This window comes from Scyliorhinus torazame, chromosome 17, assembly GCF_047496885.1.
Source record: "Scyliorhinus torazame isolate Kashiwa2021f chromosome 17, sScyTor2.1, whole genome shotgun sequence".
NCBI classification, from domain to species: domain Eukaryota; kingdom Metazoa; phylum Chordata; class Chondrichthyes; order Carcharhiniformes; family Scyliorhinidae; genus Scyliorhinus; species Scyliorhinus torazame.
The window spans coordinates 33,509,537-33,535,744 of record NC_092723.1 but is presented as its reverse complement, the minus strand read 5'-3'; the positions used below and the strand labels follow the sequence as shown (position 1 = coordinate 33,535,744).

Genomic DNA, 26,208 nt, shown 5'->3' with positions numbered 1-26,208 from the left:
ACCGATGAGGGAGAAATAAATCTAATTTAAGACAGGTGACCAGAGGAGTAACGCAGGAAAAGATCCTTGAATACTTTAAAATTTCAATGTATGCGACGGATCAACGGATGATAACAATTCATAAGGTAATAATTATAAATATTGAATGGAAAAGCAAAACCAATTACAGGGGCAGATATTACATAAATTGTTTGGACAGGCTATTGTCTAATGACTGACAAATGATAATATGTTATCTTCTCAACTATTTTGATCTTCTTTACCTGTCATTTTTCCACAATTTTGATTTATCCCACTGAAACATGAGCTGAACATATTCTTTGGCAAAGTATTCCACCATTTGTATTCAAATCCCAATATGGGTTCAGTTCCAACAGGACACTTTGTACATTCTGTACAAAAACAAATACAAGAAGGTTATTTCATCAACCAGATGCATCTGTTATGCTTTTCTTCAGTTACGCAACCGACTGTGCTTTATACAAACATCTGCACACCTTACACTTCTTTGAGGCTCACACTTGGTTTTCCAAGACCTTGTACCACCATTGTGAGAAAGATGAACAGCACCGATGACTCTCTTTCTGAGCAGTAGAATCTACAAGAACGTACCCTTTTCTCATAATGTTACAGATGCCAACGGTATTGTTTTAAGAGTGTGCAGTGAAGACACCATGCACAGCATCAGATCCACATGAAAGCTCTGGTGCACGTTGTCCATGAAGCTTTGGACATTAATGGTTGCAGTATCATGAGCAACACACACGTGTTTCTGATATGCACCATTGCTGAGTGAGATTTCCCAGAACCTGCACAGACCTGTGAAACTATTGTGTAAAAGCCAATGATTTGCCTGCATGGAACAGACAAAATGTGACAAGGGGCGTGATTCTCTGTCCCGGGACACCGGGAATGTGTTCCCCAATGGGATGGAGAATCAGGCGTCGGGGGGAAATGGGATCAACGCCATGCGCTGATCCAAACGCAACGTTCCGAATCCCCGCTGGCGGCGTGAACGAGGTCCACGATGCACACTGGCGGGGGGGTTTAAATAAATGCAAATGGGTCTTAATGACCCATTTTCATCTATTTCATGGGCCCAGTTGCCACATGCTCCAGCTTCCTGTGATTCTCCGGTTCCTGCAACCAGGAATCCCATGGGCGTGGTCTCAGCAATTGTGATCCTGACCTGATGGATCTTGCGGTGGACCAAGGAGGCAACAGAGTTCCACCATGCCAGGCCAAGCTAGTAGAGACCATCTGAGCTCATCCGAAAGCCCCCCCCCCAACAATTAACTGCCTACCCACGCCTCTTCTAGCTGACCCCTGCATGCAGCCCCCCCCCCATCACCCCCCCCCCCCCCCCACCGGACCCCTATAATAAGGGCTTCCCCAGGGACCCCTGTAATAGGGAGATCCCACCTGGGACCCCTGTGATAGGGTTACCCTCCCCCCTCCCCCACAGGGACCCCTGTAATAGGGAACTCCTCCCAGGGACCTGTTATAGGGGGACAACTCCCTGGGACCCACGTAACTGGGGGGTCCCTCCAGAGACCACTGAAATTAGGGGGACGCCTGTAATACTGGACTCCTGTAATAGGTGGACTCCCTCAGGGACCCCTGTAATAAAGGGACAGCCCAAGAGACCCCTGTTATAAGGGGACCCCCCAGGGATCTCTAATAATATAAGTGCATTCCAATCACTTAAGCATGTGATTTCACTGCCCTTACCCCTCTTTGATGTGGTCAATGTTTACAAGCATTGGGGTTTCACCACTTATGCAAATGCATCACCACTGCTACCTAAATTGATTTCTATTACACAGCCACACACAATTGTTGCGCTTCATAAGACGGCCGTGACAAGTGATTGCAAAATTGGTATTGCTAGTTTTGAATTTTTATGAATATAAAAATACAAAACCACACCTACAAACCACAGCATTGCACGGAATTAAAGGCAAATTGAATCTTATGAAGTGACAGTCATGGTAATAGGTTAAGGAACTACTACTATTTATCTTCATGTATCAAAACTTATGACCCTCCATCTTCCTAATTTACATCAAAGGGGACGTATTTTTCTCAGCCACCAATCTGGCAAGAAAAGAATAGCCATGAGTGTAAAGGCATGTGGGGCTGGATGCTCCAGTTGCTGATGGCAAAATCGCGTTCGGCAAACGGCCAGAGAATTCAAGTTCCCAACCAAATCGGGGGCGGCGCTGTTTCGTGATGCTCCGCCCCCTCCAAAGTGGCATACTCCAGGGGTACGCCACGCCATGTACCGACGGCCTCAGGACATTGCTTGAGGCCCACCCCCGATGCTCCGCCCCCGACTGGCCGAGTTCCTGGCGGCGTGGGTCGCGTGGGATTTCACCCGTCGGGAACTCGGCGTGGCAACTGCGGACTCAGTCCAATGCCGCCACAGTCGGGGAAGGGCCAATCCGCGGGCGGGGGGGGGCATTATTCAGGGCTGGGGGCACTGTGATGGGGCGGGCAAGCTGGCCAAAGGAGGGGACTATTTCGCGGGCCGGGACCGCGAGCGGACGCCGCCATGTTGCACAACGCGACCGCTGCAGGCCGCCGCCATGTGCATGCATGGCCACAGACCCGGCGATTCTCTCGGGCGTAATCGGCAGCTATAGCCGGGTGCTCAACACTGCCATCCTGGTAGCCCCAGCAAAACGAGGAATTGGCGGCTGTTTTTCTGGCGTCAAATGCCACCTTTCCCACGCCAGTGTGGGGACATAGCCCCAGAATCGGAGAATCCAGCCCATGCTCTTTTTCTTTCTTGCAATGTTTGAGCCTAAAATTAAAATATTGCCAATATTTAGACCCAGATGGCTTATGATTTCAAGGATCAAACTTGGTACAGTACAGCACAGTAGCATAGTGGTTAGCACAATCGCTTCACAGCTCCAGAGTTCCAGATTCAATTCCCGGCTTGGGTCACTGTCTGTGCGGAGTCTACACGTTCTCCCCGTGTGTGCGTAGGTTTCCTCCGGGTACTCTGGTTTCCTCCCACAGTCCAAAGATGTGCAGGTTAGGTGGATTGGCCATGCTAAATTGCCGTTAGTGTCCAAAATTGCCCTTAGTGTTGGGTGGGGTTGCTGGGTTATGGGGGATAGGGTGGGGGTGTGGGCTTGGGTAGGGTGCTCTTTCCAAGAGCCGGTGCAGACCCAATGGGCCGAATGGCCTCCTTCTGCACTGTAAATTCTATGATTCTCAAGGGCAATTAGGAATGGACAATAAATGCTGGGCAAGTCAAAAATGGCCACATTCTATAAATGAAGTTTTAAAAAGTAGTATGAACTAATCCAATGTTTGTGTTACATTTTGACATTGCACAAGGGTTTTATGCCACTATAGTCACTGTATATTTTATTACAGCCAATAAAAATGGCCCTGTTTACTCAATCGGCTTAATACTTGAAGGAAATGATAAAATATCAGTAACTTGCAGCAGCATTGTTTGCATTTCAAAATACCCAGGGTTGGTACTAAGGGCTGACAGACCAGCTATTCAGACTATGAAAGGTTTAGTGTCATGAGAAAGATTGAAAAAATAGAGATCGAGAGGCGTGCCCACAGATTTTATGCACAGCATTGTTTTCCAGTTCATTATAGCAGCAAAATTAAATGTGAGCCCAATGGTTATTCACTCAAGCTTTCAATTTGAACGGATTTGCACGGGTTTCCCATTGGTTTTTAGAAAATAATTATACGAGGGAAAGTCCATTCGAAACAGAGAGCAGGGCAGAAAATTGTGCTATCCTATTACCAAGAAAGAAATTAGATTGTAATTGCACTGAAGCATAGCTTACAGCTCACGTTGAGCTCAGTTGTGCTTGAGAACGTGTGCAATTCTTTCTTCCCCGGCCAGCTCATTTTCAGCAAAAGATCAATTTGATGCAGCACTACTTTCACAACGACGAAGTGAGTCAAAGATAAGTTTATAAAATTCCCGTAAGGTTCACTGGATCATCTATTCACGGTCGGCTGTGGCTGTTGTGCCAATTGAAATTTTCAAAGCTGAGATGTATTTTTGATGGGTAAGGGATCTGCAATAACCCTCACAAGACCATGGGGTTGATCCGATTGATCTCCCCATGGGGCTCGTCGAATACAAGCTCTCCCGCCGATTGGTGGAGGCCCATCAGCTGGGGCTCATAGATTCAACTCTTCAAAGCCGGACCGGATTGGGACCGGCATGATTGGTAGTCCAGGTTGGGACCAATGTACTGTATCCCACGTTGTGGTCTTTTCTCTCGATTGTAAATAAACCTCAGAAATTTATCATGGCCAATCCACCTAACACGCACATCTTTGGACTGTGGAAGGAATCCGGAGCACCCGGAGGAAACCCACGCAGACACTGGGAGAACGTACAAACTCTACGCAGACAGTGACCCAAGGCCAGAATTGAACCCGGGTCCCCGGCACTGTGAGGCAGCAGTGCCAACCACTGTGCTACCGTGCCGCCAATTTCCTGGGGTCAATGTTTCTGCTGCTAATCGATGCCCACTCAAATTCGCTGGATGTATGCCGGATGCCTTCCACCCCTTCACGAGCCACCATACAGAAGCTGCGCCAATCATTCAGCATTCACAGTATGCCAGAGGTGCTTTGTCACCAGTAACGGCACCCCTTTCATAATTGAAGAATTTCTGGGGTTTATGCAGATGAATGGGAAAAGCATAGTTCAATTGCCCCATATCACCCCTCTTCAAACCGTCTCGCTGAGCGGACTGTGGAAACTTTTAAGAGGGGCATGAAAACCAAACTACATGATCAGTTGAAACAACACTGGCACATTTTTTATTTAATTATCAAACCACACTACATACTATGATTGGGGTAGTGCCGGCACAGCTACTGATGGGCTGACGACTTCAAACCCGTTTAAGCTTGACGTTGCCCAACCTTGGTGGGAAGGTGAAGAAGAAGCAAGATCTCCAGAAGAGGTAGTGTAATCACCGGAAGCAAAAATAGAGGGTTCAAGCCAGGGGACACTGTATACGTCCGGAATTTTGGGGATTGCATCCAGTGGATACCACGGACCATAGTGGAGAAGACAGAACCAGTCTCCTGTACAGTCAAAACCAGAGAATGGACTGTACCTAAGCTTGTGGACCATCTCAAAGGCAGGGAGCCCGCTCCAGAGGTAGCCCCGCCAGGCTAGTTAGTGCCAGCCACCCTTGCCTACCATCCGTGAGCCAGGGAGCACAACTCTCCAAGGACCAGGGCCCAGGATTTCATGAGATGGAAGACTGCATCAGATATGGATACGGAATCCTCAATACTTTCAAAGGACAGTATGGTCAAAGATGGACCTCCAACAGGACTCCTCTGATGGTTGGCACAAAAGCGACACTCCCTGACGCGTTAAATACCCCCGGCCCAGCCCCAGAGCCATTAGAACCACAACCGCGAGCAAAGCAACGCAGAGGACCTCCTCTGCATCCAGTAACAGAGAGAACTACGGACGTCAGGGATGAGGGATGTAATAGCCCTCATGAGACCCACGGGGATGACCCGATTGTTCCCCGTGTGGTTTGTGGAATCGGAGCCACTGGCGAAAGCCAACCCTGATTGCGACCGGCATGATCGGTAGTCCCGGTTGGGACCTGTATGCTGTACACCATGGCATGATTCTCCCAAAGGGAGACAAAGTTCCGACGCCGGAGTGTTTCTCTCCGGCGTCGGAGCCCGCTCCCAGGCCCCTGTTGCGGCCTTTTCTTTTGGTGGGAAATAAACCTCCGTTTGAATCACCTTCTCAGTTCTCCTGTGCTCTTATAGGTACAAAATGATACGGAACAAAGATGGGCTCAGATGGGCTCAGATCTAATTGAATAAGGCAGCAGGTTCACAAGGTTGCTTCGAGGGTAGGATTCACCGTTCCCCGACACCGATTTCGTAATCGGCGATCCGGCGGAGATCCCTTCCGACGCCCAAATCGGGGGCAGTGCTGGTTTGACTCCGGATTTCTATCCTCCGCCCCCTCGGAAATGGCATCATCGCATCACGTGCCGCACGCCGTTGGAACCGCGTTGGCGCGTCACCTGAAGGCCCGCCCCCAGTGCTCCGCCCCTAATTGGCCGAGTTCCTGACCACTCGGGGACGTGTGGTCCCAGCAGTCGGGAACCTGGCGTGGTGGCTGCGGACTATGTGCAGCACCGCCACAGTCGGCAGGGAGCTGTGCTGCTGGCCGGGAGGGCTTCCGCAAGGGCTGGGGGAACTGGTGAGGGGTGGCACTATTTGGCAGAGTAGGTGTGCGCACGGCCGGCGCCATATTTTACGGCGCGACCGCTGCAGGGCGTCGCCGTGCGCATGCGTGGCCACGGACCCGGCCATTCTCCAGCCATTTAGATTGTGGGAGCTGGGAGCTTTACTCGGCGCAGCTGCTCGCCCCTCACCATTCGCAGGATCAGTGAGGGATCGGCGCCGATTTTGGCATCGTAAAATGCCCCAGTTCCCAAGCCGGCGTCGGCACTTAACGGTGAAAAACGGTGAATCCAGCCCCTTGTGTTTTGTTGCAGTTAGATTTTACCCGATGTAAACTCCAATCAGCATGAAACATTGGTATTATAGCTCAATCTCCAAGCATTCTGCGATCCGATTCCCCAGTTGCACGTGTCCAAAAGGGGCTGATTCTCCGCAAGTGGGCTGCTCCGTTTTGCCGGCAGCCCGGGGATTTCCCGATGGTGTGAGGTTGCCCCACAATGGGAAACCCCATTGATCAGCCGGCCAAACGGAGCATCCCGCCGGTGAGGTGAACCTGAAATGTGGCGCGGTGGGACGGAGAATCCAGCCCAAGGTTTCTGCAAAGGCAGCTGTCGCTGCATCCAGCTGGTATTTTGTTTAAAATGAGTTGTACAGGGAAGACAGCATTGCACATGTTTCCAAGCATACACTGAGCCCCTTGCAAGCAAACTGCCAGCTGCACGCTCTGCTTCAGAATAACTGCAGTCTAATTTCTTCCTCGCTGATAGAATAGAATGATGTCTAGCTCTCTGTTTCTAGCTGACTCTCCTTATACAATTACTTTCGAAAAACCCAATGGGAAAACCCACACAAATCCATTCAAATTGAAAGCTTCAGATAATGACTAATAGCCATTGGGCTCAATTTTTATTTTGGCTGCTATACTTAATTAAATTAGCAATTATGGCTTAAGTGTAAAGAGAGATTAGCTCCTGTAATGGTACAGCTAAGTATATATATCTCAAAGATATTTGTACCCGATTTGACTGCTGAGAAAAAGATAAATCTGTGACAAAATTGATATTGTTTTTGGAAAAAACAGAGAGCAGGATTCTCCGTTTGTTGATTCTCCGGAGTAGAATCGCTCCTGATCTGTGCTGGGGATAAGAGTGGCACCCAGGAGCAATTCCCTCCCCCTTAGTATGCTAACTTATACATGGAGGGAAGCCTGCGGGATTCCATTCAGGATCCTGCTATCAGGGTGCCACCTTGAGGGGGCGGCCCGGTACCAAGGTCTGCCGATTAGCCCCTGCACCCCTTACCCCCACAACACAAATCCTGTCCGATTCCCCCCCCCCCCCCCCCCTCCGACTGCAGAGAAATAGGGGCACTCTCCCCACCCCCACGGGGCAGCACGGTAGCATAGTGGTTAGCACAATTGCTTCACAGCTCCAGGGTCCCAGGTTCGATTCCTGGCTTGGGTCACTGTCTGTGCGGAGTCTGCACGTTCTCCCCGTGTGTGCGTGGGTTTCCTCCGGGTGCTCCGGTTTCCTCCCACAGTCCAAAGACGTGCAGGTTAGGTGGATTGGCCATGCTAAATTGCCCTTAGTGTCCAAAATTGCCCTTAGTGTTGGGTGGGGTTACTGGGTTATGGGGATAGGGTGGCGGTGTGGGCTTGGGTAGGGTGCAGTCTCAATGGGCTGAATGGCCTCTTTCTGCACTGTAAATTCTATGATCCCACCACAGGAATTATGGATCCCCCCTCCACAGCACCGAACCGATCAGACCCCCAACAGAGCCTCCCCCATCAGGCCCCCGATCAGAGACACCGCTTCGGAGAACCCCCATATCAGAAATCTAGGAGATCAGTGCTTTCACTTCCTTTTTTCCCCTGCAAAATGCACTTCACATCATTTGATATGGTGAGGACCTGTCAATCATAGCTATGTTGATTGGTTGCTTCAAAGCAGGGTACACTGCACATCTTTTGGGTTGTGGGGGTGAAACTCACGCAAACACGGGGAGAATGTGCAAACTCCATACGGACAGTGACCCAGAGCCGGGATCGAACCTGGGACCTCGGAGCCGTGAGGCAACTGTGCTAACCACTTGCGCCACCGTGCTGTCCTCATTTCTAACTTAGGTCTCCTTCTACTCAAAATGAGCTGAGGATGGGTGGAGCTGGCACATATCAGGCTACTGCCTGCTGGAATGATGAAACATTCACAACATCCAGTAGCCTAGTTTAAATGCTGGTACTTACTCCAGAAAGCCACCAAGAGCAAGCAGGCAGCCACAGCAACAGTGGGTTAGAGACATTTTGTGACCAAAAACAAGGACAGGATATTTAATGAAGGAAGCCATAAGAGCCCCCATCTCCCCTCCTGTCGGGAAGATTCACCCCATTAAGTGCAAATTAGATATTTTTAACTGGACAACAACATACTTTTTCATGGATCAAGGACCCCGGGGGAGGAAGTCTCACCCACCAAGAGCTGCCAGCCAATCTGAGGCCAGCAACTTATTGAACGGCAGTGACACCTGGAAGGTGGTGGCTGCTGCTGATATGACACCCTCCTGAGGTCTAGATTTGATGCTGGATCCCAGGCCAAAGGTGAGTGATTGGGGATGAGGTAATGAGGTGGGGTTCACATGGAAGGTGAAGCAAGAGATGTCAACAGCAAGGGTAGGGATGTGGGGCAGCATGGTGGCACAGTGGTTAGCACTGCTGCCTCACAGTGCCAGGTACCTTGGTTCAATTCTGGCCTTGGGTGACTGAGTGTGTGGAATTTGCACTTTCTCTGAGTGTCTGAGTGGGTTTCCTCCGGGTGCTCCAGTCTCCTTTCACAGTCCAAAAATATACAGGCTAGGTGGATTGACAATACTAAATTGTGCCTTAGTATCCAAAAGGTTAGATTGAGTTGCAGGGATAGGGTGGGGGCTCTTTCGGAAGGTTGGTGCAGACTTGATGGGCTGAATGGCCTCCTTCTGCACTGTATGGATTCTATGTAATGTGGCTCTCAGGGGGCCCCCTCCTTGTAAGTTACCAGGTTCTTTGATCAGATGCCACCACCACCACCACCATCACCACCACTGGGAGCCAGCATACAACCCGGTACTGATTTGCTTGTCATGCTCCACGTTTGGCAAATTCCCTGGGCGGGATTCTCTGAAAATGGGGCTATGTCCCCATGCCGGCGGGAAAACCGGTGCCAACGACACTGACGACAACAAAGGTGACAAATTCCCAGCTTTCTAGGGGGCTAGTTTGCTGCCGGAGCCGTCCCCGCTGCTCCAACCGGCGTGAGTTCGTGCATGCGCGGAACGGCCGGCGTATCCTCACACCATGCGCAGACCGGTCAGCGTATTTTCGTGCATGCGCAGGGGGTTCTCTTTTCCGCGCCGGCCCCCGGGCAATATGGCAGAGTCCTACAGGGGCCCGGCGTGGATGAAAGAAGTCCCCCCATGGAACAAGCCTGCCCGCAGCAGATTGGTAGGCCCCGATCGCGGGCCAGCCCACCGTGGGGGCCCTCCCCCCCAGAGTTGGACCCCCCCGCGCCCCGCCCCCGCATAATCACCTGCCAGCTACCGCCGTGCGTGAGGTGAGTAATTCACGCCGGCAGGACTGGCCACAAATGGACGACCGCTCGGTCCATGGGGGCCCGGAGAATCGGCGGGGGGGCCGCTGTCAATGGCCCCCGACCGGCATGGCGGGAATCCCTCCGCCGACCGAAAAACGCCGCCGGAGAATAGGGCAGCCGGCGTCGGGGCAGCTTTGCGCTTCCCCCGGGGATGCTCCGACCCAGCAGGGGGTCGGAGAATCCTGGCCCCTGTCTGCCATTGGGTTAATACCAGCAACAGCAAGGCTGAGGCCCTCATATGGGCATGAATTGTCTATTTAAAGACTGAAAATTTGTGTTTCTCTTGGATCCAATTTACTTGTCAAACAGCCATTCCTAAATCATAATATGGTCAGTTCACAGGGGTTTTTACACTCAGTTGATGCCTTTAGTTCTACCCGATAAAGGATACCAACTGTATCACTCTCTTTAGAAAACTTTGTAATGTCACAAGGTCTTTTTGTGCAAGGGACATTTCATGCATACTTGGATAAAATAAATCTGAGAAAAGATTGCACCCATTTTACCTTTAGATCCATCGGAGTAAAAGCCAAATTGACAAGGCCGACAGTCATGAGTACCATTGACTTGGACAAAACCCGGGTTACAAGGCTGACATGGTTTCTTGGCTCCCGAAGCAGGAAGTTTCACTGCTCCCTTTGCATCTTCACTACAGAATTTGGGCTCAATCCATTTGTACATGACCTGAGTCTGCAGATTATATAACAGAAGTTCCATTTAGTGTCACAGGTTTGAAACCTAACCAAGCTGAAGGAAACATGCAGTTAATTGAAGGTATAATATTTGTTCAAATGCTAGTTAATAAGTTGTTGTTAATGTTCAGGAACTTTGACTTTGAGTTATTTTTGCTAAACAGCTGTCCTTATAAAATTGCTACAATGTTGCACGTGGAAGCCCCCTCCAAAACCATCTCTCATTAAAAACTCCCACATCAGGGATTCTTACAGCCGGGTAAAGCTCCTTGTACTCCTCCTGGGTGGGAATATCTAATTATCATGATCTTCCCTAATTACTAACTGTCCTTCAGGCTTTTCTGAGCAACATTGCTGATTTGTAGCTGCGTTTGTGTGTGGTTTCCCCAGCCCTTCGCAAGTCAGGTAGACATGCTAAAGTTCAATTCACATAAAATATTTACAGCAGGCAGAGGGAAGAGATTTTCATCCCATTAGTTCAGACTATATCTGGGGTTACCATGGAGACAGAACTAGTAAAGCAGCAGCAAAGCTAAAAGAAACTTTGGAAAGTCCCCGAAACATACTGGAATTGATTTTCAACATTTTTGTCAACAATGAATTGCCATAAAATGGGGTCAGTAGCACTCTGTTAATCCAGAAGATGCAGGTCCCACCATTTTGAAAGGGATCTGCTGTCGGGTGTCCAAAGATCCTCTGTGTCCCTTTATAATATGCAAACCAGAGCCCTTGGATGTAAATGGAGCTCCGATTGCTATTTTAGGTTGGAACTGGTCAGAGCCTGCATTATGTAGGTCCTGATCAGTTCCTAGAGTGAGGAGGCTGAAGTGATGTTGCCAACTCTGTGCAGCGCAAAATTAACCTGGATTCTTGCTGCTGCAAGACAACCTCCTACATCCTCGACAGTCATCTTCCTCTCCCAAGAAATTTATTTTCTGGTGGCTAGCGGACCAATGGTACTTCAGCCTCTCAGGTACCGTAATACCTATAATACCACAGGGTGTTCTTTTCAAGGGCCGGTGCAGACGATGGGTCAAAGGGCCTCCTTCTGCACTGTAAATTCTATGATTCTATGAATTGCTTCTTTGTTCGAATTGATTAGTGAGTATTTAAAATCTCCTAGAACAATCGTTTTGTTATTCCAACTCAGCACTCTGATGAATCATCTTTCTTTTCCCTCACATTAACGAGGGGGCTGTCATACAACCCTAATAATGTAACAATCCCTCCTTTTACCTATGATCTCTAACCAGATACACTCTGAACCCTTTAATTGTCTATAGCAAGTGTTCACTCTTTTTACACACCCTGCCTCTCTTCAACTAACTATGACCTGATGTGGTTATTTTCCATTCCCTATCCAGTTTATAGCCAAACCTCTGTGAGTGTGATTAAATCTATATCTTCCTGCCATGTGATTGCTTCTATTTGTCCCAGTTACGTCCTCACTCTGGACCCAACTTAATCTTGTGGAGGTGTGCATGTTTTGATTTAGGTCCAAATCTCACCCATTTGGGCAGTTTTTGAACAATATTGCCATTTTAAATATTTCAGAATCTTGACAAATTCATCAACATCAATAATTCCATTAAGTGCTCATTCTAACAGGATGCAAAAACATCAATTTGGAGGCTGTCAAACATTGATATCACCTCAATCCAACCAATCACCATGCAGCACTCCCTCTTTCGGGCAGCACGGTAGCACTGTGGATAGCACAATTGCTTCACAGTTCCAGGGTCCCAAATTGCCCTTAGTGTTGGGTGGGGTTACTGGGTTATCATAGATTATCATAGAATTTACAGTGAAGAAGGAGGCCATTTGGCCCATCGAGTCTGCACCGGCTCTTGGAAAGAGCACCCTACCCAAGGTCAACACCGCCACCCTATCCCCATAACCCAGTAACCCCACCCAACACTAAGGGCAATTTTGGACACTAAGGGCAATTTATCATGGCCAATCCACCTAACCTGCACATCTTTGGACTGTGGGAGGAAACCGGAGCACCCGGAGGAAACACACGCACACATGGGGAGGATGTGCAGACTCCGCACAGACAGTGACCCAAGCTGGAATCGAACCTGGGACCCTGGAGCTGTGAAGCAATTGTGCTATCCACAAGGCTACCGTGCTGCCCCCAATGGGGATGGGGTGGAGATGTTGACCTTGGGTAAGGTGCTCTTTCCAAGAGCCGGAGCAGACACGATGGGCCGAATGGCCTCCTTCTGCACTGTAAATTCTATGATAGGGAGGCCTGCAGTTTTAGTTGCATAAAAAGTATGTATAATTATGTGCAGGTGAAAAGCAGTAATTGGAGTTTCACTTGAGCACATCTGACAGACTCTTAGTGAATGTGTGGTGTGGCTGAGCTTGCAGGTATATGCTTGTAATGTTTTAATCTGTAAATAAATGTCAGGCTGACTAAGGATTGGCTGCACTGTTAGCCTTTAATAGAACACGCAGTTCGTCAGTCTAACGTTGATGAGGCCAGAGCCTTAGAATGGTGACCACCTCATCACTTCAAATGTGGGTGAACGGCAAACATGATCAGCTCAGACAGAAGTCAAAATCAATGCCACCGTTTGGATAGCTCGAATAGTAACCTTAGGATGACATTAAAAAAATGACTTTATATATTCTTAGAGGCGAACCATTCATTTCTTTCACTCCCTTTTTCTCCCTCTCACACACACACATATTCACACTCAATTTATGGGTCTTGGTTCATTACAGATTGGCCAAATTTCAAAGCAAATCTATTATTTTTTTTCCTCATCATCACACATTGTAGCTTTTGCTTTGTGTAGGGAGCCAGTCAAATTCTGGGTTTGGGGTAGGTACAGTGAATTTTGCTGATGGCTCTATTTTAGAGGGACGTTATTGTATTGAAAGTCAAAATTTTTACAGCTAAGACTGAAATGCCCCTCTTTTCCAGGGGTGAGCACCTTGGTCAGATTCCAGCAGCCATGTGGACTTAATAGCCATGAGCCAACTTTTTCCAGGCTTGGAAATTCAGCAGCTGAAGCAAGAAGCAAACTTCTGGATGAGGCAAGCAAGTGCTTTTTCAGCACTGCTTGTGGGCCAAAAGGAGAAGAAATGCTTGCTTGCCGCCCTAATCATCTGCCATGATCTGCCTCCGTCTCCATAATCCAATATCTCACCTCCATTATTTGGTGACCCACCCCTGCTATTAACTGCCTTGTCCACGTGATCAGCTGATGGCCTCACATTTAGATGTCCCACCTCTTGTGATCTCTCCCTAACTCCTCTGCAATTCCTGACTGGCCTTGCGCAGCAGGTTTTCCAACCTAAGATCCAGTCAGCCTTTCAATCTGGAAAGTTTCCATGCGAGAAACTGAGTGTAAGGAAGTCATAAGAGATCTTGATGAGGGACCTCACTAATATTTCTGGGTCTCCTGATCAGTAAAGTGTATACCTGAGAGAGTCATTTTTAAAAGCCTTTTAAAAGTGCGTATACCTAAGTAAGTTGCTGCACTTATGCAGGGTTACTCGATGTGGTCCAACTTTGAATAAAAGATTACAAGGTCAGTTTAATACCACAGATTGTAAGAGAATTACCTTTCCTTCAAAATCGCATGGTGTATGAGTAGAGAAGTAGTCCTTCTCTGAGCATGGAGGTTGTGGTTTGCATGATCTTGAACCGGGCTCTGAATTAAGAAAGAAGCAAATAGATAAATGCCGTGGAATCAAAACTTATGTAATGATATAGCTCCCATCTTGACAAATCAAATGAAGCAAATAGAACTTAAACTACCCTTTAGTATAAATATACTTGAGAAGTGAGCAAATGAATACACAGATAATTTTGAACTATTTTATTCCTCACACCTTTGGGTTTAAATTTAGAACATTATCAGCAGGAGCACTGGCTCATGCACCACATGGGAATGAAATGTTGCCAAGAAACCGCAAGGCGTCACAGCTGAGGCAACCATTCATTTTCTGCCTACTGGGCTAATGTGGCTGCCTTACTGTAATAAAGGGGACAGTTTCACAAAGAAACTGCTGCCGAATTCAAAGAACTATGGCTCAGGATGTCAAGCAACTAGACTATTGACCTTCCAGTGAGGGAAGTAAGTACTTTTGATAGAGATTGCATGAGGCTTGTGTGTATGTCCGACAAGGAAAAGGCCGGAGTGGCTGTGATGAGCTCCTATTGTTAAGTGACTTGCCAGCTTTCACTATCAGGGCTTCTAAATGAAGAAGGTCCACTTGGATTAAGTTTTCTGACACATTTTGTTCCCACTAAATAGTGCTCCAGAAAAGCTACGCATATCCAGGAAAAGAAGTGGATATAAGGAGCATTCATGAAATAAAAAGGAGAAAGATGGAAAAACCTAGGTTGACCTCTTTTGCAATCCCCAAAATGGTATATGGCATAAGGAAATAAAGGCATTCGATGGATAATCTCCTTGTCATATGATTTAAAATCCTTAATTTTTCTAGTTTCACATCAAATGGATAAAGGCCCAAAGCCCTGATATTTAGTTGTGGGACATTAGATTGATGCTTACAGTGTGGTTGTGTGAAATTTCTCAATTTGCCATTTTAACAGAGACATTAGCCTATTTAAAATAAATGGACCAACTCCTCCATTGGAGAGAACAATTCTAGATAATGCGCCCGATGTAGTTAGGCGATGGCGCAAATCACAATTGGCCGCCAAATCTCACAAGCGGCCAAAAATGAGATTTGTGACGTCAGCATCTCATTTTGAGATCTTCCCCGGCCCCCACTCTTCCCTGCCCCCCTCCCACCCCTGCTACCCTGCCCCCGAACCCCCCCGCCCCCCACCCCCCCGCTAATCAGATTCATGCATAGTGAGGGTGTAAAGCTTATTTCCATATATTTGAATGTATTTTAACATAATTAAGAGGCTTGATGCCCGCAACGTATCCTTCCCTCCCACCGGCACGAAAACCAATCGTGCTGACCACACTGGGGACATGGAGCTGCCTGTAGGCCCTGGAGTTTGAGGGACAAGGCTGGGTATTCCACCCTGGCACTTCCCCCTGGCAGTGCCAAGGCAGGGAGTGCCAAGGGTGCACATGAAGGGGCAGTGCCAACCTGGCATTGGTACGGGGGAGTATCCCTCCTCTGAGGAGGGGGAAGGGTTCCCCTTATGTGCTGTGGGAGGGAAGCCCCAGGCCTGCAAGGGGCGGGGGAGGGGCTGCCAATGTGGGTGTTGTGGTAAGGGTGGGGGAAGCCCGATGCTGAGGAGGGGGTGGGGCGGGGTATCCTGATTTCCATGAGAAGAATGTAACTTTAAAAAATAAAAATATATATATTTTATTCCAAACGCACTCAAAAAACATCCACATAGCAACAAAATATTGTACAAACAGTTTGTTCATTTCCCCCTCTTTTTAATCCCCAACCCCCCCACGCCCACCGCATGACAAATAACTCCTCACACATGGACAGAAACAGCCCGCACTATACAACAAACCCTTCCTCTGATCCCGCTGAGGGCAAACTTGATTTTCTACAACCTGAGAAACTCATGTAAGTCCCCCAACCGCGCCACGCCACCCGGTGGTGCAGCCGACCTCCAATTTAACAGAATCCTTCACCAGGCAATCAGAGGCGAAGGACATGACCTTGGCCTCCTTCTCCTCCTGCATTCCCGGCACCACCAACACCACAAAGATCGCCACCATAGGGTCCGGAGCCATCTTAACCCCTATAATCCCAGACAGATTCTCAAACACCGACTCCCAGAAGCTGTCTAATTTTGCACATCCCCAAAACATATGGACATAGTTTGCCAGCCCCCTCCCACACCTCTGCTACTCCCAGGAAGAACCCACTCATCCGGGGCCCGAGTCATATGTGGCCTATGCACCGCAAGGATGAAGGCTCATACTTACGCAGGAGGAGGTTGAGTTGACCCAGAGCATTAGTTCACTCCAAACTCCCCACACTAGCTCCATCCCCAACTCCTCCTCCTATTTCCACTTGACCCTTCTCTCCCAAACATCCATATACACCTCCAATCCTTCTGTTCACCGCCGTCCACCCCCCATCCAGGAGCAACAAGCTCTCTAGTAGCGTGTACTCTGAAACCTGGGGAAATGAGGGCAGTTCCTTCGGTGCAAAATCCCGTACCTGCCAATACCTAAACTGACACCCCCATGGTAACTCAAACTTCTCCCACAATTCCTCCAAACCCGCAAACGTACCTTCCACAAACAGGTCTCTATCCCGCGCTATCCTTTCCTCACGCCATTTCCTATACATCCAATCCACCAGCACTGACATGTACCCTAATTTCAAGTACCTACTCAGCTGATTCCAAATTTTTATTGATGGTTTCACCACCAGTCTACTTGTACACTTCCCTGGGGAGAACGGCAACAGACCATCACCAGGGGTCCTTACACAAGTCCTCCCCGACCCCCCCCCATCATTGCCTCTTTTCGGCAATCGGCGCCCAGTAATAATGCAGCAAATTTAGGAGCGCCAGTCTCGCATCCCACCTCCGCTTTTGCAACAGGGCCCTACTAACCCTCTGCGCCCTACCTGCCCAAACAAACTCCGATATCAACTTGTCCACCCTCCGGAAGAAGGCCTTTAGGAGAAAGATTGGGAGGGACTGGAAGATAAACAGAAATCTTGGCAGTGCACTCATTTTCATCACCTGCATCTTCTAACCTCCTCTACCAAGCCCGTCATGTTCCCTTTGTGTATAGTGGCCCAGTCATGCAGAATCTAACCCACGCCACCTTAAACGGCAAGGTTCCCAGATCTGTCCTCTGCACCGAAGCATTTGCCAGAATACCTCACTTTTCCCGACATTCAATTTGTACCCTAAAAAGGCCCCAAATTTTCCCAACAGGTCTATAATCCTCCCCATACACTCCAGTGGGTTTGCCACAAACAGCAATAAATTATCGGCATACAATGACACCTTGTGCTCCCTACCTCCACTCGCAATCCCCTGCCACTCAGTGGAAGCACACAAAGCTATCGCCAGGGGCTCAATCACCAGCGCAAACAGAAAAGGCAAAAGCGGACACCCCTTTCTCGTCCTGCTATGCAGCCCAAAATATCCTGAATGCATCTCAGTTGTCCTCTTGCCCTGGGGGATGCATACAGTAGCTGCACCCACGGCAGAAATTCTGGCCCAAACCAAACCTCCCAAGAATCTCAGACAGGTATTGCCAGTCTACTTGGTCAAAGGCCTTTTCCACGTCCATCAACACGATCAACTGCAGCTCCTGCCCCTCTGAGGAGGTCACCACCACATTTAACAACCTCCTGATATTACTGGAGAGCTGCCTCTCCTTCACGAACCCGTCTGATCCTCGGAGGACCATCGGCACACACCCATGCAACCGTCTCACCAACAGCTTGGCCAAGACCTTTACAATGAGATGGGTCTATATGATCCACACTCCATCGGGTCCTTCCCTTTGAATGTAACTTTGAAGGCATCCCAATCTCAGAATCCCGGTTTTGCTGACGTACTTAGGCCCTGCCCCCCAGCTGGCTTTGTGATCCTCGCTAGCACTTTGAAATTGCAGAGTGCTGTTAAATCAGGTGAGAAAAAGCATCTGCCACAGCTTTTCTCGCCTGATCCACCTTTGTGCAAGTTTCTATATGGGCCTGTGCATTATTATCTTTGCAGAAAAATTGGCTTCCTTTGCTATTGGTCACATGATAGTGGTGCCAAGTAATATATCAGTGCGATGAGCATATGGTACAATTAATAATGAGTTCTCCGGCTACTTCAGTATTACGTTACCTGAATATTGATCTTTATCACATTTTTGGCATGAAGTCGCGCCTCTTGGAGAATAGGTGTTTCTTGGACATAAGTCACAATGGGAGGATCCAGGTTTTGCATTGAATGTACCTGGTCTACAGGGAAAGCATTCCGACGTGTAGGCCACTCCTTAACAACAAACAAAGTCAGAGAACGGATGATAAAAGTTGGCTGATTAATTAAGCAAGATGTCTATTTGTTTTGGCTTCAACAACAGAGTAACATAAATTTCATTGGCTAATTTTCACTTCAGTGCAGAAATGAGCCTGAACACAAAGCATAATCACGATCTCCTTTTGCACAATGTGCTTTCAACTGTAACTTAGCAAATTTAATTGGTGCTAACTGCATCCAATTTATGTTCCCAATTTCAAAAGCCTTTGCTACAATAATATGCTTGAATTTATATTGCGTTCTTCTCATCAACCTATTTTGAAGTGCTTTACATAAATACTTTGGAAATCCAATAGAGTCAAATAGGACAATTATTCTACTGTTGCAACATCGCATACACAGCAATCTAATAAATAACTAGTCAATCTGTTTCACATATTGGTTGAGAGAGTACTGTTATGCGGGACATTAAGGCAACTTTTTGCTATTCTTTGACACTTGTTATGGGATCTCTGCCATTGACATGATATGCAGACATGCACATAATGAGATACAAACAGGCAGCTAATGAATACAGAGAACAGGACATAACCAATCAGCAGGCTGAACACTTGGGGGTGGTTTCCCACTATAAAAGGCATGAGGCACTCACACTCCACCTCTTTCCACTGGTGACATCTACAGTGTGAGTCAGGATGTACATATCATATAACTCCTACAGCATGTGGCTAAGAGCTAGTCTGGTTCAGTCAGACAGATTAATCACACTACATTAGCAGAGAGTCGAACTCACAGAGGATTGAACTAACTGTGTGACAGGTTCAATAAATCATATTGAACTAACTTCAAGGTGTGGAGTATCTCTCAGGTAAAGCTGCATCCAGTTGCAGCCCCTGTTATCTTACTGTGCTTAACACGACAACCATATCTCAACTATCAAAATGGGCAGAATGCAATTTAGGTAAATATTTTAGCCCAAGTTGAGCACCTCTAACAATAACACACTGGAGTATCAGCCTGGACCAGGGGCCTGCGACCTACAGCTCCAGAACTGCATGCAGCTCATTAAGAACTCATGTGTGGCACTGACCTTTATTGATCAAACCCATTTTGATGGTAATTAAATGATTTTGTATTTTAAAATTTCAATCAACAACATTTTTGTAAAAAGCTTTAAAACCTTATTGAAATGCGCCTCTGTCCAGTTTTAATATTTATTGACATTTGAGCATTGGGGCTTTAAGGCATTGCATTTTTTGGTGATATTTAGAAAATGTCTTTTCCTGTTGTTAAGGTTGCCGATCCCGGAACTGGGTGGTGCACTCAGTCTGGGCTCCAACCACTACTTTTTGATGCAGAAACAAGATTGTTACCAACTGAGCTAATCTAACATGCACGTTTACTCAGCGGCTGAATTTTCTGCTGACCCCTGTCAATAATGTTGATGGGTTAAAATTGCTCTGAACAAATATATTCCATAAACAGACCAGCCATTGAGCCAGATGAAAGACTTGTCCAATACTTATTTAAGTTACTTTAGTTTAATGAGTAAATACACAATTTTGTACATGATAAGTTGGAAAACAAAAGGCAGTAACTTCCCTGCTCTGATCCTTGGTCATTGCCACGTTGGTCAACCTCAGCCACTGATGGTGTACAGCAGCTACAACTGTTTTCTTTTTTCCCTTCAAAATGAAAGGCAGGCTTTCTCCTACAGATCACTGATCTTTGATTGCTTTTGGAAGGACAGAATCAGTTTCAGCTATGATGGCACCATAGTTCATAACATCTTGCCTCACATGTGAAGAATGGCCTTTTGGATTAAGTTCCAAAAGTCTAAAGCCATCCGTGGAATCATTTTCTAGTATAAACCACTGCCTTGAGACAGAAAGGCTGGTGGGAGTAGGTGGGGTTCTTAATGGTGGGACTGAAGGAAAATAAGATAGTAAAAAGAAGAAAAATCAACTGAGGGGTGAATCTGTATCTCTTGAAATGCCACTGTATCTAAAACTCAAACAAATGATGATAATGTGGCTGAACTGTGATGTGACTGCAATATTTATTATTTGGGCAGCACACTGGCACAGTGGTTAGCACTATCGCCTCACAGTGCCATGGACGGGGTTCAATTCCGGCCTTTGGTGACTGTTCATTCTCGCCGTGTCTGCATGGGTTTCCTCCGGGTGCTCCAGTTTCCTCCCAGTCCAAAAGTGGATCGTCCATGCTAAATTGTCCCTTAGTGTCCAAAGATGTGTAGGTTAGGTTAACGAGTTATTGGGTGGGTGAGTGAGCTTGGGTGGAATGCTCTTTCAGAGGGTCGGTGCAGACACGATGGGCCTTATCGCCTCCTTCTGCGCTGCAGGGATTCTATAACTTATTTTCTTCCTAATGTGCAAAGTTTCATAAGGCCAATTAGTTTGAGGATCAAAGTACGTGAATATGTTCCAAAGGGTCTTACAAAACATTGAAGGGGAAAACCATGTTGCATTAATTTTAAAGTAAGTTTTAGTCTCAATAATGCATGTACTGTGCTGTATTTAAAAATAGATGGTAATTATTTAACTATTATGTAGGAAAAGAATATTCCAGTATAGGAAAGCTAAAACTGGGAGTGGCTTGTGGTTGTACATATTTAATACTCATAACTCTCCAGCGGAATTCTCTGTCGACGGGATCCTCCGCCTCCCCGGCAGTGCACCCACGTTCGCGGGTTTCCCGACGGCGTGGGGGTGCCACAATGGGAAACCCCATTGGCCTGCTGCCATGGAGAATCCCGCTGCCAGCAGTGGCGTGCCACGCCGGAAAACGGGGCTGCGGGATGGAGAATCCCACCCCTCATTTATCACATTAATTTAGCTTTGCTTAATGAGGTTCTAGTCCACCTCAATTGAGAGGCTGCAAAAAGATTCATGTTATTACCAATAACACAAAATTGCCTCAACTGAAATGGTGCAGGAAATAATCAGCATTTGCATTTAAAAAAAAGATCTTAGGTTGAACCTATTCAGAGTGACACCAATGATTTCCCCATGTGAAAGAATACAAAGTGACTGGGCACGTGCATCACCAAACACACAAAAATGGCGATTGGTAGTACCAATCAAAAGTAACATATTGGCATTTCAACAAAATTCTACTTCGTCAATCAGAAATTTCAAAACTTGCTACAGGCAAATGCCACATTTCACCATCATAACACGAAATATCAGAACTATCTGTTAAGAGGGTCAATAAAAACACTTTGAAAACCTTTCAAACCAGGGAGGATTTTAGGTCTCATGGGATATTTTCCATCTAAGTCATCTAATCCTCTCCCTATCATTTTTAGACACACCACAAAGTCTGTTCACTTCAGTAATCTGTTATTCTGTGTAAGCAGCAGGGTGACCTGGTAATACTGCAACAATTCCATGTACAGTCCCTTCCTGCTAGTCAAAAACACCTGTGATGCAGGGCTTTTAATGAGAACCTGGGTCATTCAATGATGACCATGTTGTTTATGGGAAATGGGCACCATATTTGGATTCATACAGAACAAAGCTCCAGTGACTGGAGATTAAGATTCTGAACCACTGAAATATGGTATGAGGGATCAGTGCACAATAACTGTCTTTACAAAAAGCTCTTTGAGACAGTTCATTATTAGATTAAAAGGTATGATCTGCATCAGTAAACCCACACAACACAACCACATAATGTCATGTCAGATTATCTGTAGGAGCTTGATCACACTCACGAACAGAGTTAAAAAGATGAGCATCCATTGCATACAAACGTCAATGACCTCTCCAATCACTAAAGCACCTTCGTATTTCTAATGCTTTATTTGTCTCCTTTTAAAATAAAATTATCCTTAGGAGGTGGGAAACACTGGTGAGGCCATCTATATTACCTGTCGCCTGTTACTCTGTGAAGTTGGTGGTGACAATTGAGATTCAAGTGCTGTTGACAACAAAGAGACTCGCACAACTACTGTAGAAAGCAACAAAAAGGAACTGTACAAAGGCACCCTGGACCGTTTAGCTGTAACAAATATTGGAAAATCAGAGGGATTCCTTTCTAGATGCACACTCCAATCTGCCCAGTCGTCCAATTTTTGTGGTGCGCAGGTGATCGGCACAGCAAGGAAAATCTCTTTGTTAGCATTAACCAGATCGGAGGTAAACGTCTGCTTCGATGAGGGTACACAATGGAAAATAACAGATTAGCTGTCCTTTACACAGCCCATTACATTGCCCTTCCCATTGACCTCAAAGCAAAGGAAAATAGGGTGAGGTGTGTACCACCCATTCTGAACCACATATCAAAATCAAATTTAATCCCAAAGCTTGGGATACAGGCCGTCTGGAAGGAAAAGTCCTTCACTCACCTGAAGGGCATTGGTGAACTAGTGGGGTTTCTAATCAGAACTATCAGGCTCATTTCATTTTCTTGGTTCCAATTCTAGAGTTGATTCAATTCAATTGAAGATTGCGCGTTTCTTGTTCATAGCCAAGGCATTATTCCGCCCAATTTGTATGAAACTACATATTAATAGCTTACCAAGAGATAGACAATTAAATACAATCAAGAGGTTGTCAGGTAAACAGAACAAGCCACTTGAAGCAAGTCAGATTGCTTTCTGCTGTATTGCTTCCATCCGTTTCCCTCCCAGATGACAATAATTCATGAATTTTCTCACAGAACCACATAGCAATCGGCATCAGGAAATTGTTTGCATCATGAAACATTTACAGTTAAATAGGCTATTTCATTTCTTCAGTCTAGCTTTCAATGTACCTGTGATAAGAATGTTTCTGATGAGAGCAGGCTTCAGCACTTTCGTACCCATTGAAAACCCTGTTGTCCGCCAGTACAAGACATTATTGCCACGATTCAGTTGTACCTTATAAGAAAAAGAGCACGTTACCTAATCTGGAAAGAGCTCCAGCACATTATTTTGAAAACAGAAAGGACAAGATTTGTAGGGATTAGATATCAATACCATGGATACTGTGACTGAAGAGGTATCTATAGTACCACTTACAGTTATACCATTTGCAGTGAAGTAATTATGACTTTGTACCAATGCCAAACTTGCAGAAGATGTCAAGGCCAACCAGGCATGGGGGCAGAAAGAAGTTTCATAACAATAACAATCAGCAAAAGGAGTGAAGTTTCAAAAGAAATTATGACGTTAATCATTCAATGGGCTGGATTTTTCGGCCAGGCCTGCCGCTAGATCGCCAGGGACGGGACAGGGACCATGTAAAGGAGCATAGAGCTCGGCGGGGATTTTCAGTCGCTGGGCGTGCATGGCTGTAATATCCCACCCAATAACTACATTTTGTGCGCAAAAGTGTTCTGAAGGTGACACGTTTAAAATGTGAAAGGGGGTCATAACTGTTGGAGAGCAGCCTAACATCATTGCCACTGTCATCCATGGATGTGCAGTGGGGAAAAGGGGGATGGGATATCAGGCCATAAGGTGCCTAAATGTGTTGGGTTTCAACATGTGTAAATAAAAATTGTAAAACATTTGCTCTTCTTTAAAAATGCAATAATTTGGCTATCCTTTTGACTCAATGTGTATTTAAAATCCCCAAAAGATGAGTCGCCTAATAAGAACATAAGAACATAAGAACTAGGAACAGGAGTAGGCCATCTGGCCCCTCGATCCTGCTCCACCATTCAATGAGATCATGGCTGATCTTTTGTGGACTCAGCTCCACTTTCCGGCCCGAACACCATAACCCTTAATCCCTTTATTCTTCAAAAAACTATCTATCTTTATCGTAAAAACATTTAATGAGGAGCCTCAACTGCTTCACTGGGCAAGGAATTCCATAGATTCACAATCCTTTGGGTGAAGAAGTTCCTCCTAAAGTCCTAAATCTACCGCTTTCACCCGCCAGTGGAAACAACCTGCCCGCATCTATCCTATCTATTCCCTTCATAATTTTATATGTTTCTATAAGATCCCCCCTCATCCTTCTAAATTCCAACGAGTACAGTCCCAGTCTACTCAACCTCTCCTCGTAATCCATCCCCTTCAGCTCTGGGATTAACCGAGTGAATCTCCTCTGCACACCGTCCAGCGCCAGTACGTCCTTTCTCAGGTAAGGAGACCAAAACTGAACACAATACTCCAGGTGTGGCCTCACTAACACCTTATACAATTGCAGCATAACCTCCCTAGTCTTAAACTCCATCCCTCTAGCAATGAAGGACAAAATTCAATTTACCTTCTTAATCACCTGTTGCAGCTGTAAACCAACTTTTTGCGACTCATGCACTAGCACACCCGGGTCTCTCTGCACAGCAGCATGTTTTAATATTTTATCATTTAAATAATAATCCCTTTTGTTGTTATTCCTACCAAAATGGATAACCTCACATTTGTCAATATTGTATTCCATCTGCCAGCCCCTAGTCCATTCACTTAATCTATCCAAATCCCTCTGCAGACTTCCAGTATCCTCTGTACTTTTTGCTTTACCACTCATATTAGTGTCGTCTGCAAACTTGGACACATTGCCCTTGGTCCCCAACTCCAAATAATCTATGTAAATTGTGAACAATTGTGGGCACAACACTGATCCCTGAGGGACAACACAAGCTCCTGATTGCCAACCAGAGAAACACCCATTAATCCCCACTCTTTGCTTTCTATTAATTAACCAATCTTCTATCCATGCTACTACTTTACACTTAATGCCATGCATCTTTATCTTATGCTGCAACCTTTTGTGTGGCACCTTGTCAAAGGCTTTCTGGAAATCCAGATATACCACATGCATTGGCTCCCCGTTATCTACCGCACTGGTAATGTCCTCAAAAAAGTCCACTAAATTAGTTAGGCACGACCTGCCCTTTATGAACACATGCTGCGTCTGCCCAATGGGACAATTTCCATCCAGATGCCTCGCTATTTCTTCCTTGATGATAGATTCCAGCATCTTCCCTATTACCGAAGTTAAGATCACTGGCCTATATTTACCCGCTTCCTGCCTACCTCCTTTGTTAAACAGTGGTGTCATGTTTGCTAATTTCCAATCCGCCGGGACCACCCCAGAGTCTAGTGAATTTTGATAAATTATCACTAGTGCATTTGCAATTTCCCTAGCCATCTCTTTTAGCACTCTGGGATGCATTCCATCAGGGCCAGGAGACCTGTCTACCTTTAGCCCCATCAGCTTGCCCATCACTACCTCCTTCGTGATAACAATCATCTCAAGGACCTCACCTGTCATAGCCTCATTTCTATCAGTCACTGGCATGTTATTTGTGTCTTCCACTGTGAAGACCAACCCAAAAAACCCGTTCAGTTCCTCAACCATTTCCTCATCTCCCATTATTAAATCTCCCTTTTCATCCTCTGAAGGACCAATATTTACCTTAGCCACTCTTTTTTGTTTTATATATTTGTAGAAACTTTTACTATCTGTTTTTATATTCTGAGCAAGTTTACTCTCATAATCTATCTTACTCTTCTTTATAGCTTTTTTAGTAGCTTTCTGTTGGCCCCCGAAAGATTTCCCAGTCCTCTAGTCTCCCACTAATCTTTAATGCTATGAAAGGTGAATATTTTACAGTTTTGATCCAGAGACATGGAGTATCTCCTTTTCCCATTTCTTGTTTTTTTAATATCTTGGGCGAAATTCTCCCCCAACGGCGCGATGTCCGCCGACTGGCGCCAAAAACGGCGCCAATCAGACGGGCATCGCGCCGGCCCAAAGGTCCGGAATGCTCCGCATCTTTGGGGGCCGAGCCCCAACATTGAGGGGCT

The 26,208-nt window shown here is 46.5% G+C and overlaps 1 protein-coding gene across 1 annotated transcript in view; it reads right to left on the bottom strand.

The window, feature by feature from the left end:
* elapor1 (endosome-lysosome associated apoptosis and autophagy regulator 1) overlaps positions 1-26,208 on the bottom strand; it is a 217,408-nt gene that overhangs the window by 70,978 nt on the left and 120,222 nt on the right. The window contains exons 6-10 of the mRNA XM_072480299.1: positions 23,220-23,325; positions 18,306-18,455; positions 14,117-14,205; positions 10,352-10,535; positions 264-392 (exon numbers count right to left, since the gene is read on the bottom strand). Of these exons, the coding sequence (XP_072336400.1) occupies positions 264-392; positions 10,352-10,535; positions 14,117-14,205; positions 18,306-18,455; positions 23,220-23,325 (658 nt within the window). The remainder of the gene's footprint in view (positions 1-263; positions 393-10,351; positions 10,536-14,116; positions 14,206-18,305; positions 18,456-23,219; positions 23,326-26,208) is intronic.